The sequence below is a fragment of the Hyperoodon ampullatus genome (genome assembly GCF_949752795.1).
Source record: "Hyperoodon ampullatus genome assembly, chromosome: 1".
NCBI lineage: Eukaryota > Metazoa > Chordata > Mammalia > Artiodactyla > Ziphiidae > Hyperoodon > Hyperoodon ampullatus.
Genome location: NC_136914.1, coordinates 174386820 through 174410239, shown reverse-complemented (window position 1 = coordinate 174410239; position 23420 = coordinate 174386820). Strand labels below are relative to the sequence as shown.

Here is a 23420-nt window from a genome sequence, read left to right as displayed (position 1 = left end):
CTCTTCTCTTTCTGGGCTCACTTCCCCACTTCCCTGTTAGTGTGTTCTGAGGTCCCTTCCTGAATAAAGCCACTTGCACTGACACCCTGCCTGGGAGAATTCTGCCTGAGAGACATAGCCAGCCAAATGTTTGCAGCCTGCTTTGGCGAGTTAGAGACCCCTGAAAATGAGAACAAACAGATCAAACAACTTAAAAATATAGCAGAAAGGGATGTGGTGTAAAAAGCAAGTGATAGAAGAAATTATTCAGACTAGGGCCAAAACTTTAAAGCTCTGGCCTTAAAATTACTGTAGCCAGGCCATGCAGAATAAGGGATAGGCTTAGTAGTGTGGGGTAGGGCACTTAGGGTAGAATAACAGGGCTGGCCGGGTTGAGCTAGCTAGCAGATAAGCCCCAGAGATCGAGTAAACCTGCAAGGCAAGCTGTCCTGGCAGTTGTTTTGGGATGAAGAATGGACTTCTTAAGAGGATTAATTTTCTTTCTTTTTTCTTTTTTTTGGATGTATTAAGTGTTCCACAAAGTAAAACAGGTGCAGGTGGACACACTCCTACAGACTCCATCTAGAATGGATCCTTTTTCTTTAGGCTTACCACTTTGTTCTTCTAAGTGTTTGGTTTTCATTTGGGAGCTTGCTTGTTTTCCATCATTCGTATTGGGTTGGCCAAAAAGTTCCTTCGGTTTTAAAGTAAAACTAAAAGACACATTTTTCGTTTTCACCAAGAACTTTATTGAACAGTGTATTCACTGTTTTGTTCCACTACTTTCTGCCATTTTTCAGGCAACTTCATAATTCATCTTCCCAAAACTTTTTATCTTTTTGAGCAAAGAACTGTTCAAGGTCCCTTTCAACGTCTTCCAGGGAATTGGAATTTTTTCCATTAAGAGAATTTTGTAAAGACCAAAATAAATGGAAATCCAAAGATGCAATGTCTGTTGAATATGGTGGATGAATCAGAACTTCCCAGCCAAGCTGTAACAGTTTTTGCCTGGTCATCAAAGAAACATGCGGTCTTGCATTATCCTCATGGAAGATTATGCGTTTTCTGTTGACTAATTCCAGAAGCTTTTCGTGGAGTGCTACTTTCAGTTGGCCTAATTGGGAGCAGTACTTGTTGGAATTAATTGTTTGGTTTTCTGGAAGGAGCTCATCATAGAGGACTCCCTTCCAATCCCACCATATACACAACCTCACCTTCTTTGGATGAAGACCGGCCTTTGGTGTGGTTGGTGGTGGTTCATTTCGCTTGCCCCACGATCTCTTCCGTTCCACATTATTGTACAGTATCCACTTTTCATTGCCTGTCACCATTTGTTTTAAAAATGGAACGTTTTCATTACATTTAAGTAGAGAATCTCATGCGGAAATACGCTCAAGAAGGTCTTTTTCGCTTAACTTACGTGGAACCCAAACATCAAATCGATTAACATAACCAGGCTGGTGCGAATGATTTTCAACACTTGATTTGGATATTTTGTGTATGTCAGCTATCTCCTGCATGGTATAACATTGATTGTTCTCAGTTAATGTCTCAATTTGATCGCTGTCAACTTCAACTGGTCTACCTGACCATGGAGCATCGTCCAGAGAGAAATCTCCAGCAGGAAACTTTGCAAACCACTTTTGACATGTTTGATCAGTCACAGCACCATCTCCATACACTGCACAAATCTTTTTTGTGTTTCAGTTGTGTTTTTACCTTTCTTGAAATACTAAAACAGTATGCCGAAAATGTTGCTTTTTTCTTCCCTCTTCAATATTAAAATGGCTACACAAAAATTCACCAATTTTGATAAGTTTTTTTTTTTTTTTTTTTTGCGGTACGCGGGCCTCTTACTGTTGTGGCCTCTCCCGTTGCAGAGCACAGGCTCCGGATGCGCAGGCTCAGCAGCCATGGCTCACGGGCCCAGCCGCTCCGCAGCATGTGGGATCTTCCCGGATTGGGGCACGAACCCATGTCCCCTGCATCGGCAGGCGGACTCTCAACCACTGCGCCACCAGGGAAGCCCGATGAGTTTTTTTTTTAAACTCATGCTGATATGACAGCTGTCACAATACAATCTAACAAATTGTTTCGAATGAAGTTAAAGACAACTAAGCGCTACTAGAGCCATCTCACGGAAAAAACTGAACGAACCTTTTGGCCAACCCAATATTTGTTTTTGTCCCTTTTAAGAAAGTAGCAGAGTGTTTGTGCTTCTTTTTTTTCTTTTTAAGTAGGAATATTTGGATTGAGTTTTTCTTTAATTTAGGGTTTGAGGTTTTTATTTTTAGGACATAATACCTAAATCTTTATGACACCGTAGAAACTAGGATATGGTCTGCCTTTTTTAAGGATTAATTTGCATTTTTTTAAAAGTGCGTTCAGTGGATAACATGTAGGTTTATTATATCATGTTAATTAAAACCATTTAAAAGGTAACTGGCCTAATATCAATACTTGGTACAAATATTGCCTCAGCCATTATTGTCTTTCCTGAGTAGCTAATTTAAAATTGTTCAACAGGGCTTCCCTGGTGGCACAGTGGTTGAGAGTCCGCCTGCCGATGCAGGGGACACGGGTTCGTGCCCTGGTCCGGGAAGATCCCACATGCCGCGGAGCGGCTGGGCCCGTGAGCCATGGCCGCTGGGCCTGCGCGTCCGGAGCCTGTGCTCCACAACAGGAGAGGCCACAGCAGTGAGAGGCCCGCGTACCACAAAAAAAAAAAAAAAAAATTGTTCAACAGATATTTATTAATCGCCCACACTGTCCTAGGCTTGGGATTCATTAGTGAACACAGCAAAGGTCCTGTCTTCATGGAGTTTCTTCTGCAGTGGGGAGAAACAGAATAGTAAACATAGCAAGCAGCTTTATAGCATAAGTACAGTTGCCCAGCCCCCGTCCCCCGCCCAGGGTTCTACCTTCCATGGGTATGGAGGACCGACTGTACTATGCCGTTTTATACAAAGGGCTTGAGCATCTGTATTTTGGTATTTGTGGGGGTTCTGGAACTGAGGGATGACTGTACTATGGGTAAAGAAAACATGGAGTGGAGTTTGGGTGTGTCAGCTCTGTGTGTGTATGCAAGTTTTGCATGGTGATAGTGCAGAGGCTTAGCGCAAATGATTGAGCCTTGAGTTACCTGGGGATAGAACGTTACAGGCTGAGGGATAGTAGGTGCAAAGGCTGTGCTGTGAAGCATGCTGCTTTTGTTTGAGGAACAGCAGGGAGAGCCGAGTGAGGCCAGAGAGGTATGAGGGGTGAGGGGTAGATTGTAGAGGTCCCTGTAGGTCATTGTTAAGGACCTTGGCTTTTACTCTGAGCCACGGTGAGCAGAAGATGCTCTGACTGTTGGAATGAGGGGTGAGGATAAGGGGGAAGTAGGGAGCTGTGTTAAATCTAAGATAATTTAAAGCCCATAATCTCTGTTTAGAGACCAGTGCCCTAGCCTGGACTGGTGGTTATCCAACTTGATGTGTATCAGAATCACTTGAGGGGCTTAATAAAGCACAGATTAGGGTTTCTGATACGGTATTGAACTTGGGCTATGCTGATTTTTGAGGTGGCTGTGAGATGTCTGGATGTAGATGTTGAGTTAGATAGCTGTGTATGCCATAGGAAACTCACAAGAGTGGTAAGTTTGGGCTAGAGATACAAATTTGAGTCCAGAGACAAGGTAGTGATGACATTGCCTCAGAGAAAGTATAGTGTGTGAGGAGTGAGAGGTGGGTGTGGGTCAAGCCTCAGTTGTTGCTGATCAGATAAATAAGGTGAGGATCCTTTATTTAAAACAAAGAGCCTTTGAGACTTACTGTGTCTTAGGTATTGTTCAAGGGAACCAAATGTGGTTTACAGTCTCTAACCTTGTCCATCAATTCATCCATCCACCCATTTATCCTTCCTCTCTCCCACCTCCCTCTTCATTTTTTATTGTCATTCTTGGGTTGTTTTATATATTTGCCAGTATTTAGTGACACACCTCCCCTATATACTCTTAATTCCTGAGTCTAGAATTGCTTAGTGGCCAATGTGTTTGACTTTCCAACCTTCATTCCACACCAAATGATGGCTCTAGGTCACCACAGCGTCTCTTTCTCTAGGGATTGATAGAGGCATTGCCAATAAGAGATGAAGAGTAGTTAGCTGTGAGGCTTTGAGGAAGATTTCTTGGCTCCTAAGAAGATACAAGGAGAGTGTCCATTCTTTTTCATGACTCTGTGCTTGGAGGTGATTTCTGGACCAGGATGTCACACCCTGATTAAGGGTCAGCCTGGAGGCACACTTGACATTCTGAGAAGGGTGGATCTGAGAGATGGATAGAACCACCCGTTTAAGCTGCTCTACTTGTTGATTACTTGTAATGCCTGAGAATTATTTTTTTTTATTGTTAAAGCCTTTTGAAGTAAAGGTTTCTGATACTTGCAGCTAAAAAGCATCTTACCTGATACACCTTGCATTCTTTCCTAAAGGACTTAGCTCTTTTAACAACAGTTAAGATATTCCTTTAATTTTGTTTAAGCAATTCTTGTGCGCCTTTTCATTTATATTTTAATGATGCAACATATTCAGATTTAGCCATAGATCCTAATGTTAGACTCATGTTCACTAGGGAAGCTGTGGGTTGGTGAAGGGAAGTGGGAGATGTTAAAGAATCTGACTATAAATATCTTTTGGCAATACCTGATTAATATGGCTGTTATTAAATATTATATGTCAAGGATTCTTTATTATTGAAGAAAAAGTTTACCTTTAAATCATATTACAGTCCTCGGTTATTCATGAGAGGTATTTTGTAGAAACACATACAGTACATCACTGACCACAAATTTATGTACTGCTTTATCTAAATCACTTGCTGTTGTAGATACTGTTTAAAATCTGAAAAGGGAAACATGTTTTTAAAAAATGGAACTGACATTATATATTTCTTTTTGCAGCACTTTTTTGCTTGTAATATAGGTCAAAAACATATTGATTGAATTTTCTCCTAAAATCATCTTATCTCTTTGAGGTATAGGATTGGGGTTGGTTGGGGAGGGGAAATGGGAACTAATAAGTTGGGCCTGATGATTAGTTGTAATTTCTGGGACTTAAAAATTATTTTTGTTCCCAACTTTTTAAGTAAAATTTTCAACATTCAGAAAAATTGAAAGAATAATCTCCCATAGTAATCTCCCGTATCACCAATTTACTTACCCAGTAATTAGTAACAACATGCCATTATTTTTTCCCTTTATATTGGAATATGCCTACATATACACGTTTTCTGAATTATTTGAAGGTCAATTGCATCATGACCCTCTACCTTTATTGAGAAATGTAAGTGGTTATGAATGAGATGCAGCAGTCTCTACATTATCTGACTATGAATATCCTAATAATTCTGTGGCTAACTCTAATTTACTAAAAAGATTTTTATCATTAAGGTCAGGTAATGTAATACTGTTTCTCAGCCATGGTTTACTTTTTTCATCCACTTATCATCTGTCTAAGCTCATTCTGGCTGCTGTAATAAGATACCATAAGCTGGGTGGCTTATCAACAACAAAAATTTATTTCTCACAATTCTGGAGGCTGGGAAGTCCAAGATCAAGGCACCAGAAGATTCGGTGTCTGGTGAGGGCCCACTTCCTAGTTGGCTGTCTTTTTGCTGCAGCCTCACTCACCTGGCGGAAGGGGGTGCGGGAGTTCTCTGGGTCTCTTTTACAAAGGCGTTAACCTCTTTCATGAAGTTTCTGCTCTCATGACCTGTTCACCTCCCAAAGGCCTCATCTTTGTGGAACATAAACTCTGAGTTTGGGTCAATGAAATACCAATTTAGTAATGGTAATCAGAGCACAGATTTTATACTAAGTTTAATAGTCATTTCCTTTATTTAAAGAATTTCAAGGTACCCGAGGGTTCAGTTTTATTTAGAAGAACCTGGCTCTGATTTGGAGGATCGGGAGTGGGATTGCAATTCTACGTCCAGCTAGGGAAGAATGATGTGTTAGAATGGGAGTGAGACACAGAAAAGGCAGGACAGGGTTTGCTGGTGAGCATGACGTTTACGTGCACAGGATTCACTGGTTGTGGTTGTGCTTCCAGAGGAGAATTCTCGAGAATTTCTGGTCAGCCTCTATCACCCTGTATGAAACAGCATGGATAGTGCTGGAAGCCACGGTTGATGGCACATCGAGAGTGCTGGGTTTACAGCAGTGACTTCCCAGCACTGTGAGGGGCAGAGGGCCAGTTTCATCAGGATGCTTTCGTGAAATTGCCAGGAAACCTATCCAGAAACCAACCCTAACTCTGTAGCTTGTCTGTATTAGTTAGATGTAGTTAGAATGAGCCATTAGAAAAAAATAGCAAGTTATGAAGCAGGCCGTACAATGGTTAGTTTTCATTAGCTGGTGTCAGTAAAATTGAATGTGCCTCCCTCATTATTGGGAGGAAACATGTGGATCTGTGCTCACTGCAGTGAGCCTTCCTCAGTGTCCTTTTCTTAAGCACAAGTAGACAAGTTGGATGCTTGAGAAAGCAAACTGAGGATTTTCTATTGAGAATTTAGGCTGCTTCTCACAGGCTAGAATGGCCATGATGGGGCAATAATTATAAAAGATCCTGAGACACATCACCTCAGTGTTGCGATAACAGGCAGCACCAGTGGTCCAGGATCTACTTTCAGAAAGGCCTTTTAATTCTCAATTTAAGTGAGGGACTAAAGAACCTGGGGAGGTACCTGCCACCCTGGGTTTGCATTGTGCTTTGCTCTTCATTTCTTTTTTTTTTTTAACATCTTTATTGGGGTATAATTGCTTTACAATGGTGTGTTAGTTTCTGCTTTATAACAAAGTGAATCAGCTATACGTATACATATGTCCCCATATCTCTTCCCTCTTGCATCTCCCTCCCACCCTCCATATCGCACCCCTCTAGGTGGTGACAAAGCACCGAGCTGATCTCCCTGTGCTATGTGGCTGCTTCCCACTAGCTATCTGTTTTACTTTTGGTAGTGTATATATGTCCATACCACTCTCTCACTTCGTCCCAGCTTACCCTTCCCCCTCCCTGTGTCCTCAAGTCCATTCTCTACGTCTGCGTCTTTATTCCTGTCCTGCCCCTAGGTTCTTCAGAACCATTTTTTTTTTTTTTTAGATTCCATATATATGTGTTAGCATACGGTATTTGTTTTTCTCTTTCTGACTTACTTCACTCTGTGACAAAAACAGTGGTTAGATGCCACGAAGTAGGTGGCAATGCCTTAACCGTATGCATGTTGTCAGGCCCGGAGGCCTCTTCCATCCTTGTCAAGGGGAGTGCTAACCTTCTCTCCTTTCACACAACACTGCTCTGCATTTCTGTATTGTTTCACCAACTCCATGTGTATCCCTAAGCTGAATAATTATGAAGACAATGATGGATAATTACGAGGATTGGCGTCAGAAGCTCACACACGGAGGAGGCAGTGTTGCCACTGTTCCGGAAAGACTCGCAGAAGAAGAGAAATTGGAAAGAGTTTCTGTTCACAGTCTGACCTGAGGCATTCTGAGAGATGACCAGAGGCCACTCAAGCCTCCATTGGGCAAGGTTATGAGTGAGTCCTGATGAATGGGCCTACCTTGGGTGTCTAGCAGAGTTGAACTGTGGGCCAGCCACTGGCAGGCATGTGGGAAGTGGGTTACTGTTCTGCTTCTCAGCACTCCTGTGGGTAATGGTCATCTCTCTACAGAGGTTAGCTGGACACTTGTATGGGGCAACTGGGGAGTCTCAGCAGAGTCCAGGCACCCAGAGGACAGTAGCGCCTTAGCAGGTGGTCCACATTCACCCTGGAGGAGGGATCTGGCTGTGACGCTCACTGGTGCCCCCAGTGGTAGTGTGCTGGCATGGAAGAGCTGAGCACTGGAGAAGAATGGGGATACAGAAGACACCCCACCCCATCCGAGGCTCTGCTGTCCATGGTTTCATTTACCTATGGTTAACCACAGTCAGAGAATATTAAACAGAAAATTCCAGAAATAAACAATGCCTACGTTTTAAATTACACACTCTTCCGAGTAGCCTGATGAAATCTTGCGCCATCTCACCCAGGATGTGAATCAACCCTTTGTCCAGCATATCCTGCCCATGAGTCACTTAGTAGCTGTCCCAGGTATCAGATCCACTGTTGAGGTTTCACAGTGCTTGTGTTCAAGTCCCCCTTGGTTTACTTAATAGCGTCCCTAAAGCATGAGAATACTGATGCTGGCAGTTTGGATGTGCTAAAGAGAAGCTGTAAGGTGCTTGTTTTAAGTAAAAAGGTAAAAGTTCTTGACTTTAATAAGGAGAGGAAAAAAATTGTATGCTGAGGTTGATTAGGTTCATTGTAAGAATGAATCTTCTCTCCGTGAAATTGTGAAAAAGGAAGAAAATTTGTACTAGTTTTGTTGTCATACCTCACTTGGCAAAAGTTATGGCCACAGTGTGTGTTAAGCCCTTAGTTAAGATGGAAAAGGCAATACATTTATATAATAAGATATTTTGAGAGAGAGACCAATTTTATATAACTTTTATTACAATATATTGTTATAATGGTTCTATTTAATTGTTGATCTCTTACTGTGCCTAATTTATAAATTAAACTTTACCATAGGTATGTATAGGGAAAAAAACATAGTATATGTAGGGTTTGGTATTATTTTCAGTTTGAGGCATCCACTGGGGGTCTTGGAATGTATCACCATGGATAAGCAGGGAACTGCTGTCGGTTGTGACTGCTATCAGATGCCATTGTATAGAGAGCTGGTGGATCATTGCTTTGAGCTGTATTTTGTGAATTAACATGTTGTTTTATAGAAAACCTAGCCATAGAAGCCTGGGGAGGAAAAAATATGAACAACCAAATGACATGAATTTTAGAGTGTATATTTTTGAGAATGGTTTAAAAAATTTTAATTATGCTTGTGACAAATATAGTCTGATTTATTTTGGTAACTAAAGTGTAGCACACTAAGGAAGAGATTGTAGAAATAATGTGTAAGATTGTAGTTTAGTCATAACTTTGAATTAGAATAATATTAGGACACATATCTTTTTGACATATACCTTTATTCTTATATTGACCAAAGCAAATGGCTTCAGAACCAGATTTCTTGATTTTGAATTCTGGCTCTACTGCTGGGATGATTTTGGCTTAACCTTTTTGGCTTCAGTTTCCTCCCATTATTATTATTGTTGTTTTCTGTATAGCAGATAGGTGCAGTGTGCCTAAATATTTCTTACAGTGTCAAGATGTAAATAACTTTTATTTTATTTTTAACAGGGACCTCCGAAACAATCTTATTAGTAGTATAGATCCAGGTGCCTTTTGGGGACTGTCGTCGCTGAAACGATTGTAAGTATTTGAATTGCTGACTTATGAGTTTGAACCATTATAAGTAGCTGTTAACCTACTTTAAACTTTAACATGATAAAAAGTGTCTTTTTAATAATTTTTAGAAGTTCATCTAGCCATGTCCTAGATAGAGAAACAGAGTGTTTAATGTAAGTAGCTTAGAAGGCAGTTTATTTATCCAGTAATTTGATTTGTTTGGTGATAGATAGTTGCATCCCTCTTATGGTAATAAAATCATGATGGTTGGCTTTGCCAGCTGCCATAATCTGTAGATGATTTTCAAGTTATGAATACATTTAAACAATCTATTGTAAATGCCCTAAAAATTGAGGCCCCTTTCTATTAATGATTTAAAATCTTGCCATTTTTTCCATATATTTTCTCTATGTATTATCATTTCAAAACCTAAAGACCAGTTATTATTTCTGAAGCTAAACACCCCTGCTCCCCTTACTGTGCTCATGTCATGGTTGCTGTGTGAACATGCTCATATTTGAGAGGTCACCCTGTGCTCAAGCCATGTGGACTGTCCCACCACCCTTTATTCCTTCTAAATGCATTTATTAAGTGTGGGCTGCTTACTTATGCTCTGACTTCTCTGGAAGAGCTCACAGACTCTTGGGGGCAAATAGATAATGCAAATACATCCTAAATAATAATGACAGTAACCTGCCAGGGAGAGGAGGGGGACCACCTTAGAGGGGAATGACCTGCCATGAGAGCGGCCAGCTATTAGATTTGACCTTGCCCTTGAGGGGTGAATACATATTGAAGAATAACAGAACGAGCATCCTAAGCAGAGTGGACATAGGTGTGAAAGAACATGTCCTTTGGCCAGAGCTTCAAGTAGAAAGGGGGAAAAAACGTTGGGAGATAAGCTGGTCAGGGGGGAACTAGGCTTTTGATGCTCTCCTGCCACGTTGAAGAATTTCGAATCTATTTGTTAGACTGTAGGGACTGGCAGAATGTTTTCATTGTGGAGTTGATGTGATGAGATTTGTGGCGTCAGAGTTGCAGTGGATCAAGCTGGGTTTAGAGTTCAGTAAAAGTAATGAATTGTATCAACCAGGTATAGCAATGTAATCGAAGTGGGAAGACAGAGATCAACATCAATTCAGTTCCAGAAAGTTTATTGATTCTATCCTGTGTGCCCAGTAGTGAGCCAGGCTCTAGAGATACAAAGGTAACTCAGGAACTGCTTGGAAGGTTTGTAGTTCAGTGGAATCGTTATATACCAACCAAGAACCTGAATATGGAATTGGAATATACTTCCGGAGAGATGGAGCAGTAGCTGGAGTTCAGCTGCTAAGAGTCTTTGAAGCTGTTAGGACTCAGCCATACTGACACAGGCAGTGGCATGGAACACGGCCATCAGTAGGCTACGTGCATCTCCAGAAACAGTCATTAGGGAGTGGAGGGGCAGCAGCTAACTGAGCTTGATGTATAACAGTGAGTCATTTTCTTGTTTCTTACTGGGGCAAACTGACATCATGTTTGGATGGAATGTGAGTCCTCATGTGGGGAACAGGAGTGTAGGTGCTAGACCTACCCTATCAAACTCTGGGGCTGAGGCTAAACCACCTTTGTTTCCACAGCCCCTTCTAGTGATTTTGATGCTGAAGTTAGAGAACTTCAGGATATTTTTCCTTCCAACTTGTTTTTCCAAAAGAAGGGAAGGGTGTGCCATCAGATGGCCAGACAAGTCCACTCATTCTCTCCTTCTGTGATCCACACCACTGTGTTCTGTTTTCTGGTAATAGGGAGATTAATACTGATAATATCTCCATGTCAAGGTAGAGATCGAATGTAACTTGACTGTTACTAAAAAGCAGGTTCATCAGCATGTTTCAAGGATACTATAGAATATCTTCATTCTCCATCCAGTTCTTTATCCTACAGTACATAATTTTTCAAGTACTGCTATCCAAAATAAAATATAATTCTTGTTCAGTAGCACTTAACTTAATTACTATTATTGTCCCAGATGTTGCCTTAGCATTTTTTCATTGCCTTACACATTAAGTAGTCTCTTGTGTTCTTGCCTAGGAAGGTAATTGTCATTTATAATGTTCTTCCCACTAGAAAATTCATTCTTAATTCCAAACAGCTAACTTGTAATTGAACTTATGGTATACAGCTTGTAAGCTGAGAGAGTCCTATACGTAAACTCAATGAGATATAAAGATATTCTGCTAGTTGCTTCTAGATTACAGGCAGTTTTTCTTATGAGGCCTTAAATCATTCATTCATTTCAATGGTGCATCTCACTCGGCAGCCACATGTAAAGTATTTTTGTAAGTGTCCCATGCCTTTGCCTTTATTTTATAGATAATTTGGATCAGGAAGATTAAGTGGCTTTCTGAAGAATAAACTACCAGAAGTAGGTAAAACCTAGACCCATTCAGTTTCTCCTTTGCTTTATCAACAAATTCAAGCTGATTCTCAATTCAAATGAAAACCCACTACTAATACCTAAATTCCATTTTAAATAGGTATAGCTGTAATGAAATTGTTTCCCAAAGAATCAGTGGTAGTTACACCATTTAAAGCTCAGAATTGAGACAAGATAATGAATAGAGCACAGAAATGCTTGTTTAAGCAACAGTTCACAAGATGATGTCTAATTTTCTTAAACAGTAAAACCCAGAAATAGAGGAAAATCAGCTGGAATTTTAAAAACGTCCCACAGGATTAAAAATACTTAGTGTTAATATTCTGAGGAGCTGGAGCACAGCGAATGCAGATAAAGACTTGGATTGCTTAAGATTTTTTTTTTAATCAAAAGTTTCCATAAGAAAGGGAAGGCAGTGCTATGAAATTTTTGGAAACCAGGATTACCTAAACTAGCTTTTGAAATATCTAGAGGAAAAAGTTAATGAGTAGGTACCGGATTCAAATACAAAATCTTTGTAATTTCTATCAGACTAATACATTTTTTCCCCATTACCAGGTATACAATTTAGAATCAGTTTTAACTTAGAAATGGGTGGTACAAGTCTCTAAAGAGCAACTCAGAGTGAAATTCAAAGAATATATGCTTTTCTGTTACAGAGAATAATATGGGCATTGAAGAAAATATGATAAAAATATTTTTAAATATTTTTAGAAAGTTTGTTTTAGTTCTTTTATTGAAATTCAAAATGATCAATAGTTCCAAATCTAACAACTGAGAAAAATTAAGATGAATTGTTTTAGGGCTTTCATACTAAATCCACTGATGGAAAATGTTGCAAGCCATGCTGTCTCATTTGAAGAAATTGTCAGTTATCTCCCAATTAAAATGTAATCTGATTGAAATGTAAAATTGTATTCACTGTTCTTGGTGTGAAGAAAAATAGTGTAGAAAGATAGAACAGAATACTAAAATTATCACACAGATAAAAGGAAAAAAGTTTCATGGCTTGAGGAGAAGAAAAAAATGGATAGAAAGTAACATTTGATAGGAACTATAAGAAGTTAGGAGTGACTGGAAAAAATGGGCCGTTATCTAGATATAGTTATAAAGTAATTTGACTTGGAGCATAAATGACAGATCTGTAAAGTAAAAGCTAACTCAGTTTTTTTCATTACAGTCAAAACTTCTGAGTATTTAAGGAATGAAATTAGAAAGTATTAAGTTTCAGAGGTTCTTGAGGAAATAAAAGTTTCGGCATTTTGGTAATTTGCCCTTTTACCCATTGTCCGTTAGATGTTGCCTGAGATCAGGCTCTGTTCCCTAACTTAACCTAGCATGATTAGCTGTGTAGATCATCAGAGACAGTAAGATAGAGTCTCATTTTTACTACTTCGGTTTTATCTTCAGTCATTTTACAGGAGTAAATGCTTGAAATATCAAGGGCACTGTAATAAACAGCGTTTAACCTGTACGTGCCAGAAGTAAGTGAAAGCAAGGATTATTTCTTCTCTCAGTGCTACACTTGAGATAGGTGAATATTTCAGAGATGCTTAAAAGATAGGACTTGTGTGATACCTGGGTGCCATTCTTGAATATTGAATGTATGAAACCTTCATTAACCAAGAGAACTAATTGAAGACACTTTTTCCCTTTCTCTCTAGGGATCTGACAAACAATCGAATAGGGTGTCTGAATGCAGACATATTCCGAGGACTCACCAATCTGGTTAGGCTGTAAGTACCTCTTTCTTTCGTATTATAATACAAGGAAGCATTTGAACCAGTACCCAAATTTTTATGACCACCTGTATATTTAATATTAAAATAACAACTGTAGAGGTTACAGAAGTGGTAGGATATAAGGAGCTGGAAATTTAATCATGGAGATATAATGTTATCAGAACATAACAATACATTATATCGTCTGTCCCAAACACACACACACGCACACACACACACACACACACGATGTAGTACATACCCCAGGGAACATGTCCACATTGAGAGACGTGATCAAACCTTTGCCACTTTGGGAAAATTTCTTGGAAGATATGAAACTTGAGCTGATGGTCCAGATGGTTAGAAAGGAAAAGAAGTCAAGCAAATGATAAAAGGAGGTAGAAATAAGAGTGAGGCCAGTTTGTCAAGGTGAAGGCCATTGGACTTATGAGTAAAATGACCATCTGAATCACACCTCTGACCTTGTGATTATAGGTGAGTTGTTTAGCTTTTCTCTTTTTCAAATGAAAAAGTAGATTAATAGGGCTTCCCTGGTGGCGCAGTGGTTGAGACTCTGCCTGCCGATGCAGGGGACACGGGTTCGTGCCCCGGTCCGGGAAGATCCCACATACCGCGAAGCGGCTGGGCCCGTGAGCCATGGCTGCTGAGCCTGCGCGTCCGGAGCCTGTGCTCCGCAATGGGAGAGGCCACAACAGTGAGAGGCCCGCGTACCGCAAAAAAAAAAAGTAGCTTAATAAAGTAAGTAAGTAAAGTAAGTAAGTAATAAATAAAGTAAGATTAATAATACCTCAAAGTTATTATAAGGATTAATTAGCATTTGAATTATCTATACCTATATCTTATAATTTGTATCTAATATAAGTGCAGAACTTTGTATATGCCATCAAATGTATTTTAATTTTATTTTTAAAATAGACTCTGAGAGTAACTAGAAGTAAGTTCAGTTATCTGTAATAGAGCTTTATACAAGACCATATGAAAAGCAGACTGAAGCTTAGAACTCATTCAACCCTAGGAAGCCACTGAAAGACATTGATGTGGGAAAATGGCATAAAATCATGATTTAGAGAAGAGCAATCTAGAAATAGGGTGCAGGGTGAAATGCAGGATTTAGGGGTAGAAGTTCTAATATTGAGATCACCTATGCTTTGTTCTTCTCTTTGTAGCTTTTTAGAATGTTTCTTCTGTTTCGTTCAAGTTAACTTTGAAAAAGCTATAGCAGCTTAAGTAGTGAGATCATTTCATCTATACAGTAAGGGAGGGGTCTCCAAATCACTTGCCAGAACAGAATAAAGTTACTCCTGCTTCTTAGCAAATTTGTGTTTCTCAGTGTGCCCTTTAATTCTGGAGGAAGGATAGATGGCCAAGTTTATGTTTTTAAACAAAAGATTGATTTGGTGTACAGCTTTACTCATAGCAAGAAATTAATTAAATCAATTACGGTTTCCTTTTTTGTAACTGGATTACAATTTCATTTTAGTGCTTTCATTATCTTGAGAGTTTTGTATTTTTGGTTTTAAGGAATGCATAAGAATTGGCAAAATGAGGCATTTATGGAGAAAATTTCTTATGTTTTTGGGTAGCTATGAATCAAATAATGAGAAAGGGAGTCTGAAGTTTTTTGACCATTTTCTTGACTTTCGTTTCAGATGGATATGTAGCTTTGGTCTAGGGATTTTTGACCCATCAGAAAATGTTCTTAAGGCAAAAGAGCTGTGTGGGATAGTGCTTATATTAAGGCAAGTTACTATATGCTTACTATTATTATTATTATTTGCCTCCTGCCTTAAAAACAAACATTTTTGGAAGTTTTAGAGCTTGGGTTGTCTCTTACATTTTTACCAATTCTCTGATACTTGTGAGAATTTACAAGTCATGGAACACAGTGGACATATATCCAGGTGAATCATTAAAACATAGAAATAGCACTACCACGTTTCCTACTTTGAGATTGATTGAGATGATTTTTGTAGCCCATGTAATAATAGATGGTGGCTCTTTTTTTCATTTGTTTTCATTTTTTTTTTTGCGGTACGTGGGCCTCTCCCTGTTGTGGCCTCTCCCATTGCGGAGCACAGGCTCCGGACGCGCAGGCTCAACGGCCATGGCTCACGGGCCCAGCCACTCCGCGGCATGTGGGATCTTCCCGGACCGGGGCACGAACCCGTGTCCCCTGCATCGGCAGGCGGACTCTCAACCACTGCTCCACCAGGGAAGCCCTTTTCTTTTTTTTAAGAAAACAAGTCGGCAGTTTTATATATTTACTTTTCATTACGTTTAAATCCATGAAGGGTATAGTGTCACACGGATTCTCTGTCCAATGGCCTTAGCAAGGAGGTTGCTTTGGAATTTAGCATGAACCATGATGCCACTGTTTCCATAAGCATAAGTTATCTTTTCCCAGATTACTCTGGTTTTGTTAGGTTTTCCACCAGGAGTTACTGAGTTGTTCTTTGTTTTGTGCACGTAAGCACATCTCCTGCCTAGATAAAATTGTTTCATCTCGAGCATATACACCTTCAGTTTTCAGGAGAGCCGTTTGCTCCCTCTGGTTCCGTAGATCCCGCTTATAGCCAGCAAAAATGGCCTTGGACCACAGCCTTCCAGACATATTTGTCCTGTTAGAAGTCCTGTTCCCAGCAGGCCTCCACAGGGTCCAAGAAGGCTGAAATAGAAAGGGTGATGGTGGCTCTTTTAAATGCAACAATATGACATATATAGAACTATACCTGGCATATCCTTTAAATACTGTTCTAAGAAAAATTGGCAATTGAGGTAGCTTCTTAACATTGAAGAATGCATTGCAGTGGAGTTGCTTGTGATAATTTGGGTTGACATAGTTCTAGAGCTGTGGATCAGGAAACTTTGAATGGGTGTTCTGTGTGGGCTGCTCTCAAAGCCAGGCTGTATGCCAGTTGTGAAGGCTGATAAGTTGTATTTCAGACATGGAGAATAGCATTTTCTCAGTCTAACAGATGGAAAAGAGAATCTGATTAGTTAAGGGACATGTAGTACTTTTTTTTTTTTAACATCTTTATTGGAGTATAATTGCTTTACAATGGTGTGTTAGTTTCTGCTTTATAACAAAGTGAATCAGCTATACATATACATATATCCCCATATCTCTTGCCGCTTGCGTCTCCCTCCCTCCCACCCTTCCTATCTCACCCCTCTAGGTGGTCACAAAGCACCGAGCTGATCTCCCTGTGCTATGCGGCTGCTTCCCACTAGCTATCTGTTTTACATTTCGTAGTGTATATATGTCCATGCCACTCTCTCACTTTGTCCCGGCTTACCCTTCCCCCTCCCCATGTCCTCAAGTCCATTCTCTATGTCTGCGTCTTTATTCCCGTCTTGCCCCTAGGTTCTTCATGACCTTTTTTTTTTTTTTTTAGATTCCATATATATGTGTTAGCATACAGTGTTTGTTTTTCTCTTTCTCACTTACTTCACTCTGTATGACAGACTCTAGGTCCATCCACCTCATGTAGTACATTTTTTAGGTTAGGAATCAGAGAAGCTCCCTAATTACTATTTCCAACCCCAAAGAGTAAGTGTACAAAAGAAATCAATCTAGAGTGGATCACTGTTCTAGCTATTTCCTCAGCTACCTCTTCAGCTGAACTTTCTGGGTTACCCTGGAACTTGGGATCTCGGACTGGCTTGGCCTCTTAGCCAAGGGGGCTGGAAACCTTGGCAGACACCCTGTTGCATTCTCACCCATACTTCTTATCATATCGAAACATCTTGGCTTTGGCGATTCAGTGTAAAAATTCAAAAATGGCTTTTTAAAAATACGTCAGAGGATTCAGTGGACTTGGGTGTGGTGGGTAAAATTGATTAATTCTATGTATTGATCTCTGCCTTTATTGATGGAGAAATTCAGGGAGGTGAAACCATCCTCCCAGAGATTCCCATTGTAACCCTAGGAGTAACTGACAGATAAAGATGGGACCTGATAATGGACTTCAGTGAAGTCTCTGTCCTTCACTTAGGAAGTTAATTTACAGAGAAATTGTCAGGAGATCAAAAAAAGCAAAGATTTCCTTTTTTTTTTTTTATGAATTTTGATCAGTTTAAAACCTGTTTTCCCCTAAGAAAATTATACCTTTAATATTTTTCTATCAGAAATAATAGGTGAGTGATATTTATAAGAACTTCCTTTTTACAATTAAAAATTATTGATGCTGTTAAGTAATAAACCATATAGAGAGATACGAAGCAAAAGTTAAATCTCCCCTTCATCACTTCAGACACACCCTTCTGAGATAGCCTGTACTAACTGGTGTATATATTCTCAGATTTTTCTATTGTCCCCCCACCCCCCAAAATGTATAGGCTTTCACATAGGGCTTTAAAAATGTGCTCTACTTGACATTTTACTTAAAAAAATTTTTTACTGACGTATCCTTAATATCTTTTCAGGAGAATACATATTGATTTAGTTCATGTGAATAGCTATAGAACATTGCAAGTATAGAACAGATCATAATTTAGTCAATTATTCCTCTGTTAATGTAGATACTATCCGATTCCTTTCCTCCGCATTTAACAAATCTGCCCTGGTAAACATTCCTTTATATACACAGATGCTGCATCATACACACTTAACTTACAGGAATACAAATATATCTGTGTAGCAAAAAATAAGTAAAGAAAAATTGACAGAGTAAGAAACAACATGAGTGGGAGTAGGTGGATAATTCACCTACCACCCCATTCAGTAAACTACATTAGGACACAAGAGCGGTGTCTTCGCTGTGAATGTTGTCATTCTCAGTTTCCTTATGCTTTTTTTGGTGTAAGCACCTCAGAGTTGGAATGTGATTTTAATGTTTTAAAGTATGTGTAGGTTTTTATGGCCACCAGCCGAAGCCAGTTACTTCATAGGTGTCCAGCCAGACAAATAGCAGTCTGTTCCAACACTGGAGGAAAAATTGGTTTGTGTTGGTACTTACTGAGAGGATGGCATGTCTGTCTCCAAAGTGATTGCTTCCTCTGTGATTTCCAAGGAAAAAAAAATTATAATACCTAATAATTAGAATAAAGTTACCTAGTAATTAGAATCTAATGGTCCCTGTAAGCTGCAATTATTTTGTTTATACTTAAATCCTATATTTGTAGAATATATTTTTATTTCCAACTTACTACTATGGACTCTTCCAAAACATCTAAAAAATTATTACAGGTAATTGTATAAGGAATCTCCATGGACCCATCAATCAGTTTCAACACTTAGTAACTCATAGCCAGTCTTGTTTTAGTTACACCTCACATCTCTTGTCTTCCTGTGTACATTTTAAAGTAAATCCCAGAAGTCATATAATTTCACATAGGGTACCTTCATAAAAGTATAGTTGTTCATTTTAATTGCATCTAGGTTACTCTCTTAAAATGTTACAGTGATTTACACTCCATCAGCTATACCCTTTTCGAAATCCACATTCAGTATTCACTCTGATAGGCCAAAAAAGAAAAGGGCATTGCTTTCATGGTTCTTTTGATTTGCAAGTATTCTTTTTGTTTTTTAAGTTCCTAGGCAATTCTTTTATGAAGATCAAAATTATTTTATCCAGCCTTTTTTCTATCAAAAAAATCCTAAGACAGTAAAAATGAATCCAGTGATGTTCTTACTGAAATCCATTATATCAGTATATTAATTTGTGAGGGATTGGTGTTTGTGTAATATTAAGTCTTCCCATCCAGGAATACGTTGCTGCAGGTGTCATGGTAACAGCTGACCTCTCCCCCATCAATTCTCTTTCCTCTCCTCACTGGAGAATCTATCTACCCAACTGTCACTTTCTTCCACACTTGAAGGATGAAACTCAGACTCTGGAGGAGAGGCAGCCCTCCTTGCAGGTCTCAGGACTTCTTCCATGAGAATTCTAGGTCCAAATATTATCATTCTTTTTTTTTTAATTATTTTTTTAAATTTATTTTTGGCTGCATTGGGTCTTTGTCATTGCATGCGGGCTTTCTCTAGTTGCAGTGAGCAGGGGCTACTCAGCGAGCAGGGACTACCCTTCGTTGCGGTGCACAAGCTTCTCATTGCAGTGGCTTCTCTTTTATGGAGTCTGGGCTCTAGGTGTGCTGTGGCACGAGGGCTCAGTAGTTGTGGCTCACGGGCTCTAGAGTACAGGCTCAGTAGTTGTGGTGCCCAGGCTTAGTTGCTCTGTGGCATGTGGGATCTTCCTGGACCGGGGCTCAAACCCGTGTCCCCTGCACTGGCAGGCGGATTCTTAACCACTGTGCCACAAGGGAAGTCCCAAAATTTTCTCATTCTTGTTACTACAGTAGGCACAGAAAAGATCTTGTGATGGTTGGATCATGCTGCCATTTTCCCAGAGTCCTTGCTAGCGCCTCCTAAAGGTGGGGTCTGAACAGTCAGCCACCACAATTGAGCACCTACTATATACCCCAGTTTGTTACTAGCTGACAGAGGTACCCCAGTAAATAAGACACACAAGTCCTTCCTCTCCTGGAGCTTATAGTCAAGCATGGAAGAAATCACAAAAAAAGATTTGGTCAAACCATGATGGGTGTAACAAACTACTCATATTGTAGCATAAGGTGTTCTACAATTCGTACAAAACTCTGCAAGTGTTTAGGTATTAAAGCCGTGATACGGGGGAAACGAGAGAGGTTAAGTAATTTGCCCAAAGCCAACACGGAATTCTATCCCAAGTCTTTCGTTTTAAACCCTGGACTCATTTCACTCTGCCAATGTATTTTACTGGGTTACTGTCAGCTGTTGCTGGCCCTTCAGACCCTCCTTTTCCATGTTTTTTTTAAATTTTTGCTTTCTTATGTGATACTGAGTGAACACATGAAGAATAATTCTAGTTGCAATGAGAGTATGACTGAAGATCTAGTTCAGGAAGTCAACTTTGAGGTTCACATGATCTTTGATAGAAAAGTCCTTATCCAGCAGTGATATTAAATAATTTTGTTTACTGCTTTATATAAGGTTAAGAACAATTTTCTTCTTCAACTTTGGAGAAAATATTCACTAGATGTTTCTCTTCATAAGATTTAAAACAACTTTCATAAATTCTTTATAACAGTAGTTAATGATAGGACATTTTAGGAAATATAAAATAGATGAAATGATATATAATTGTTAGCATTTCTTAAAGTGTAATTATTTCCTTTTTTCCAGGAACCTTTCAGGGAATTTGTTTTCATCATTATCTCAAGGAACTTTTGATTATCTTGGCTCATTACGATCTTTGTAAGTAAGAATTTTCCTCCTGTTTTAGTTTTAGTAAATACATTTTAGTGTTTTAAAATTAAAAAGTTATTATATGGCTTAAGAGACTTCATAGGAAAAGCTTGTGATCTTACAATAATTAGAATCTCACTTGAGAACTTGCATTCACATTGAAAAACATACCATAAACCTTAATAATGTGTTTCAGGCTGGGACAACCATTTTCTCCTTAGAATACTACTCTGTCTCTCTAATTTATATTTAAAGTAAATAAATTGGTAATTTTTTCTCTTTGTGTATCCAAATCAGAAAATATTTTGTTCAGCTAATTAAATTCCCAAAGTATAAAATATGCCTCCCTCCCTATAAAGAATTTATAGGGCTTCCCTGGTGGCGCAGTGGTTGAGAGTCCGCCTGCCGATGCAGGGGACACGGTTCATGCCCCGGTCCGGGAGGATCCCACATACCGCGGAGTGGCTGGGCTCGTGAGCCATGGCCGCTGAGCCTGCGCGTCTGGAGCCTGTGCTCCGCAACGGGAGAGGCCATAGCAGTGAGAGGCCCACGTACCGCAAAAAAAAAAAAAAAAAAAAAAATTATAGTTAAGACCATGTTATGCTTTAGCGATTTAATTTTATCCTGTAACTCCATCCCCAAACTGAATTTACAACTTATTACTGACATTTCTAGGCATGCTTACATAGAATGCCTGCTTTATGAAGTCAGTGTAAGGTCATATTTACATAATTCTCTGTAGCTTTAGAACTGGCTGATTTTTTACCCCCAAAACACAGTTTTATTAAGTGCAAGATTATATAGGAGTTACTTTTGAAGCTAACTGTATCTTCAGATAAACCTTAATGTATTTCAAAGTATAAGTTATAATGATTTCTGTTGGAATTACAGTTAAATTTTTATGGTATATAACATATGGGCTTGAGTCTTTTTCCAGTGAAAAATGTTTTCTCTGCCAGATGTCTCTGTTTGATATATGCTGACTTCTTCCCTTTTTTCTCTTCTCCTCCCCTTCTTTTTTCCCTTCCCTCCTCCTCATCTTTCATTTCCTAAATTTATCATTTCAATCTCATTTAGCAGTTTTCATTGGGATGTAGCTGATAGGTTAGGCACTCATGGTGCTGCTCACCATGGCAGACATATGTATGTACTTCTAGAATCACACTGCATCAAACTCTTTCTGGTCTTTTTGGTACTGCTACGGTTCTTATCCAGAAAACTGCTTTTTAGTGAAAACATCTCCTTTTAGTGGGCTCATGTCAGCCATTTCTGTGAAGTTAAGGAAGTAAAAGCTGTAAAAATAATCTGACTTTTGAGACCCTGGATAGCAGCAATGTAGGAAGTATTTTCATCCAAAAATTGGGCAAAATTGCCAGTGTTTATAACTGATAGTGCTGGAAACTGACCAGAAGGTGGTGCTTAGGAATTAGAAGTCGGCCAGTCATCCTAGTCAGATAAACAGAATATAACCATGTGAAACAGTCATATATTGCTTTATGTTGCCAGAATTAACAGAGTTTGCAGGTATTTAAGCCAAGAACATGGCAGTGATGCTGGAAAAATTGGAGAAGGCTTCAAGATCCAGTATTTGTGCCACAGACTTGATGAAAGGGTAACAGTTTGATAGACACAAAGGATGGGGATGTGGTATTCCAGTACCCTGGGCTTCAGGAGTTTGTTACATAGATGAGGAATAGATTTTGTTCACATACCAACTTTGATTGAAAGTGGAGTCACTCCCCGAATCAGTAGGGAAGGGAGCTGGGGTCAGGCATTTGGCGTCATCTCAAGGGAAAGGAGACCATAACCAGTTGATACAGTATGTGCTGTAGTGTGGTAAGGGTGAGCAGGAATGTGCTTGCCACCCAAAGGGTAAAGCCAACATAAAGCAAAAATGCTATTTAATTCATTCACCATAACCTCTAAATTGCATTTTGTATGCTACAGAGAATTTCAGACTGAGTATCTGCTGTGTGATTGTAACATACTGTGGATGCATCGCTGGGTAAAGGAGAGAAACATCACGGTACGGGACACACGGTGTGTTTATCCTAAGTCTCTTCAGGCCCAGCCAGTCACAGGTGTGAAGCAGGAGTTGTTGACGTGCGGTAAGGAAGACAAACTGAGAAAGGGTTAACTGTATTTTACTTGCTATCTTGTTTTTCCTGACAAACTGCAGAGTTCTGTTTACACATTGGGACTGATTACAACTGTCAGTCTTCATGGATTTGATAATATTTAGTCTTTGCTGACAATTAAGTCAGCTGGATTAAAAAACATTTTTTTGATCGGTGTTTAAAGTTCTTAGGTTCTGAACAGCTTTCTTTATGAAATCCAGTTTCAATAAATAGTATAGATCTTCAGATTTTCTAACAGCAAATCAGGAATTTGTTGATAGTAATAAAATCTCAGGATACAATCACACTTTTTGTTGGTGGGGTGTGAATTGATACAGCCTTTTTGAAGGATAGTTTGGCAATATGTATTGGTGTTCTTAAAGAGTTGATACAACTTCATATAGTAATTCTGCATGTAGGGGTTAATTCTTAAGAAATCATCAGCTATATATGTAAATCTTCAGACTTTGTGAACATATCCTAAATTCTCAAAAATAGGGCATTGGTTTAATTATGGCACATCAATTCAGTGAAATAGTATGCAGCTATTGAAAATCATGAATTTTAAGAATATCTGAAGGCTTGAGGGAAATAACACATTTACCATGTGCTA

The 23420-nt window shown here is 39.2% G+C and overlaps 1 protein-coding gene and 1 pseudogene across 2 annotated transcripts in view; one reads left to right on the top strand and one right to left on the bottom strand.

Annotated features, from left to right (window-relative positions):
• The window catches only part of ADGRA3 (adhesion G protein-coupled receptor A3), a gene marked incomplete at its 5' end in the record, with an annotated part of 119572 nt that overhangs the window by 36188 nt on the left and 59964 nt on the right, over window positions 1-23420 (top strand). The window contains 4 exons of the mRNA XM_079714184.1: window positions 9260-9331; window positions 13388-13459; window positions 20628-20699; window positions 22638-22798. Coding sequence (XP_079570310.1) covers window positions 9260-9331; window positions 13388-13459; window positions 20628-20699; window positions 22638-22798 — 377 coding nt within the window. The remainder of the gene's footprint in view (window positions 1-9259; window positions 9332-13387; window positions 13460-20627; window positions 20700-22637; window positions 22799-23420) is intronic.
• LOC307056790 (large ribosomal subunit protein eL33-like) lies at window positions 15743-16076 on the bottom strand (annotated as a pseudogene). The gene has a single exon. The product of its transcript is annotated as a large ribosomal subunit protein eL33-like (transcript).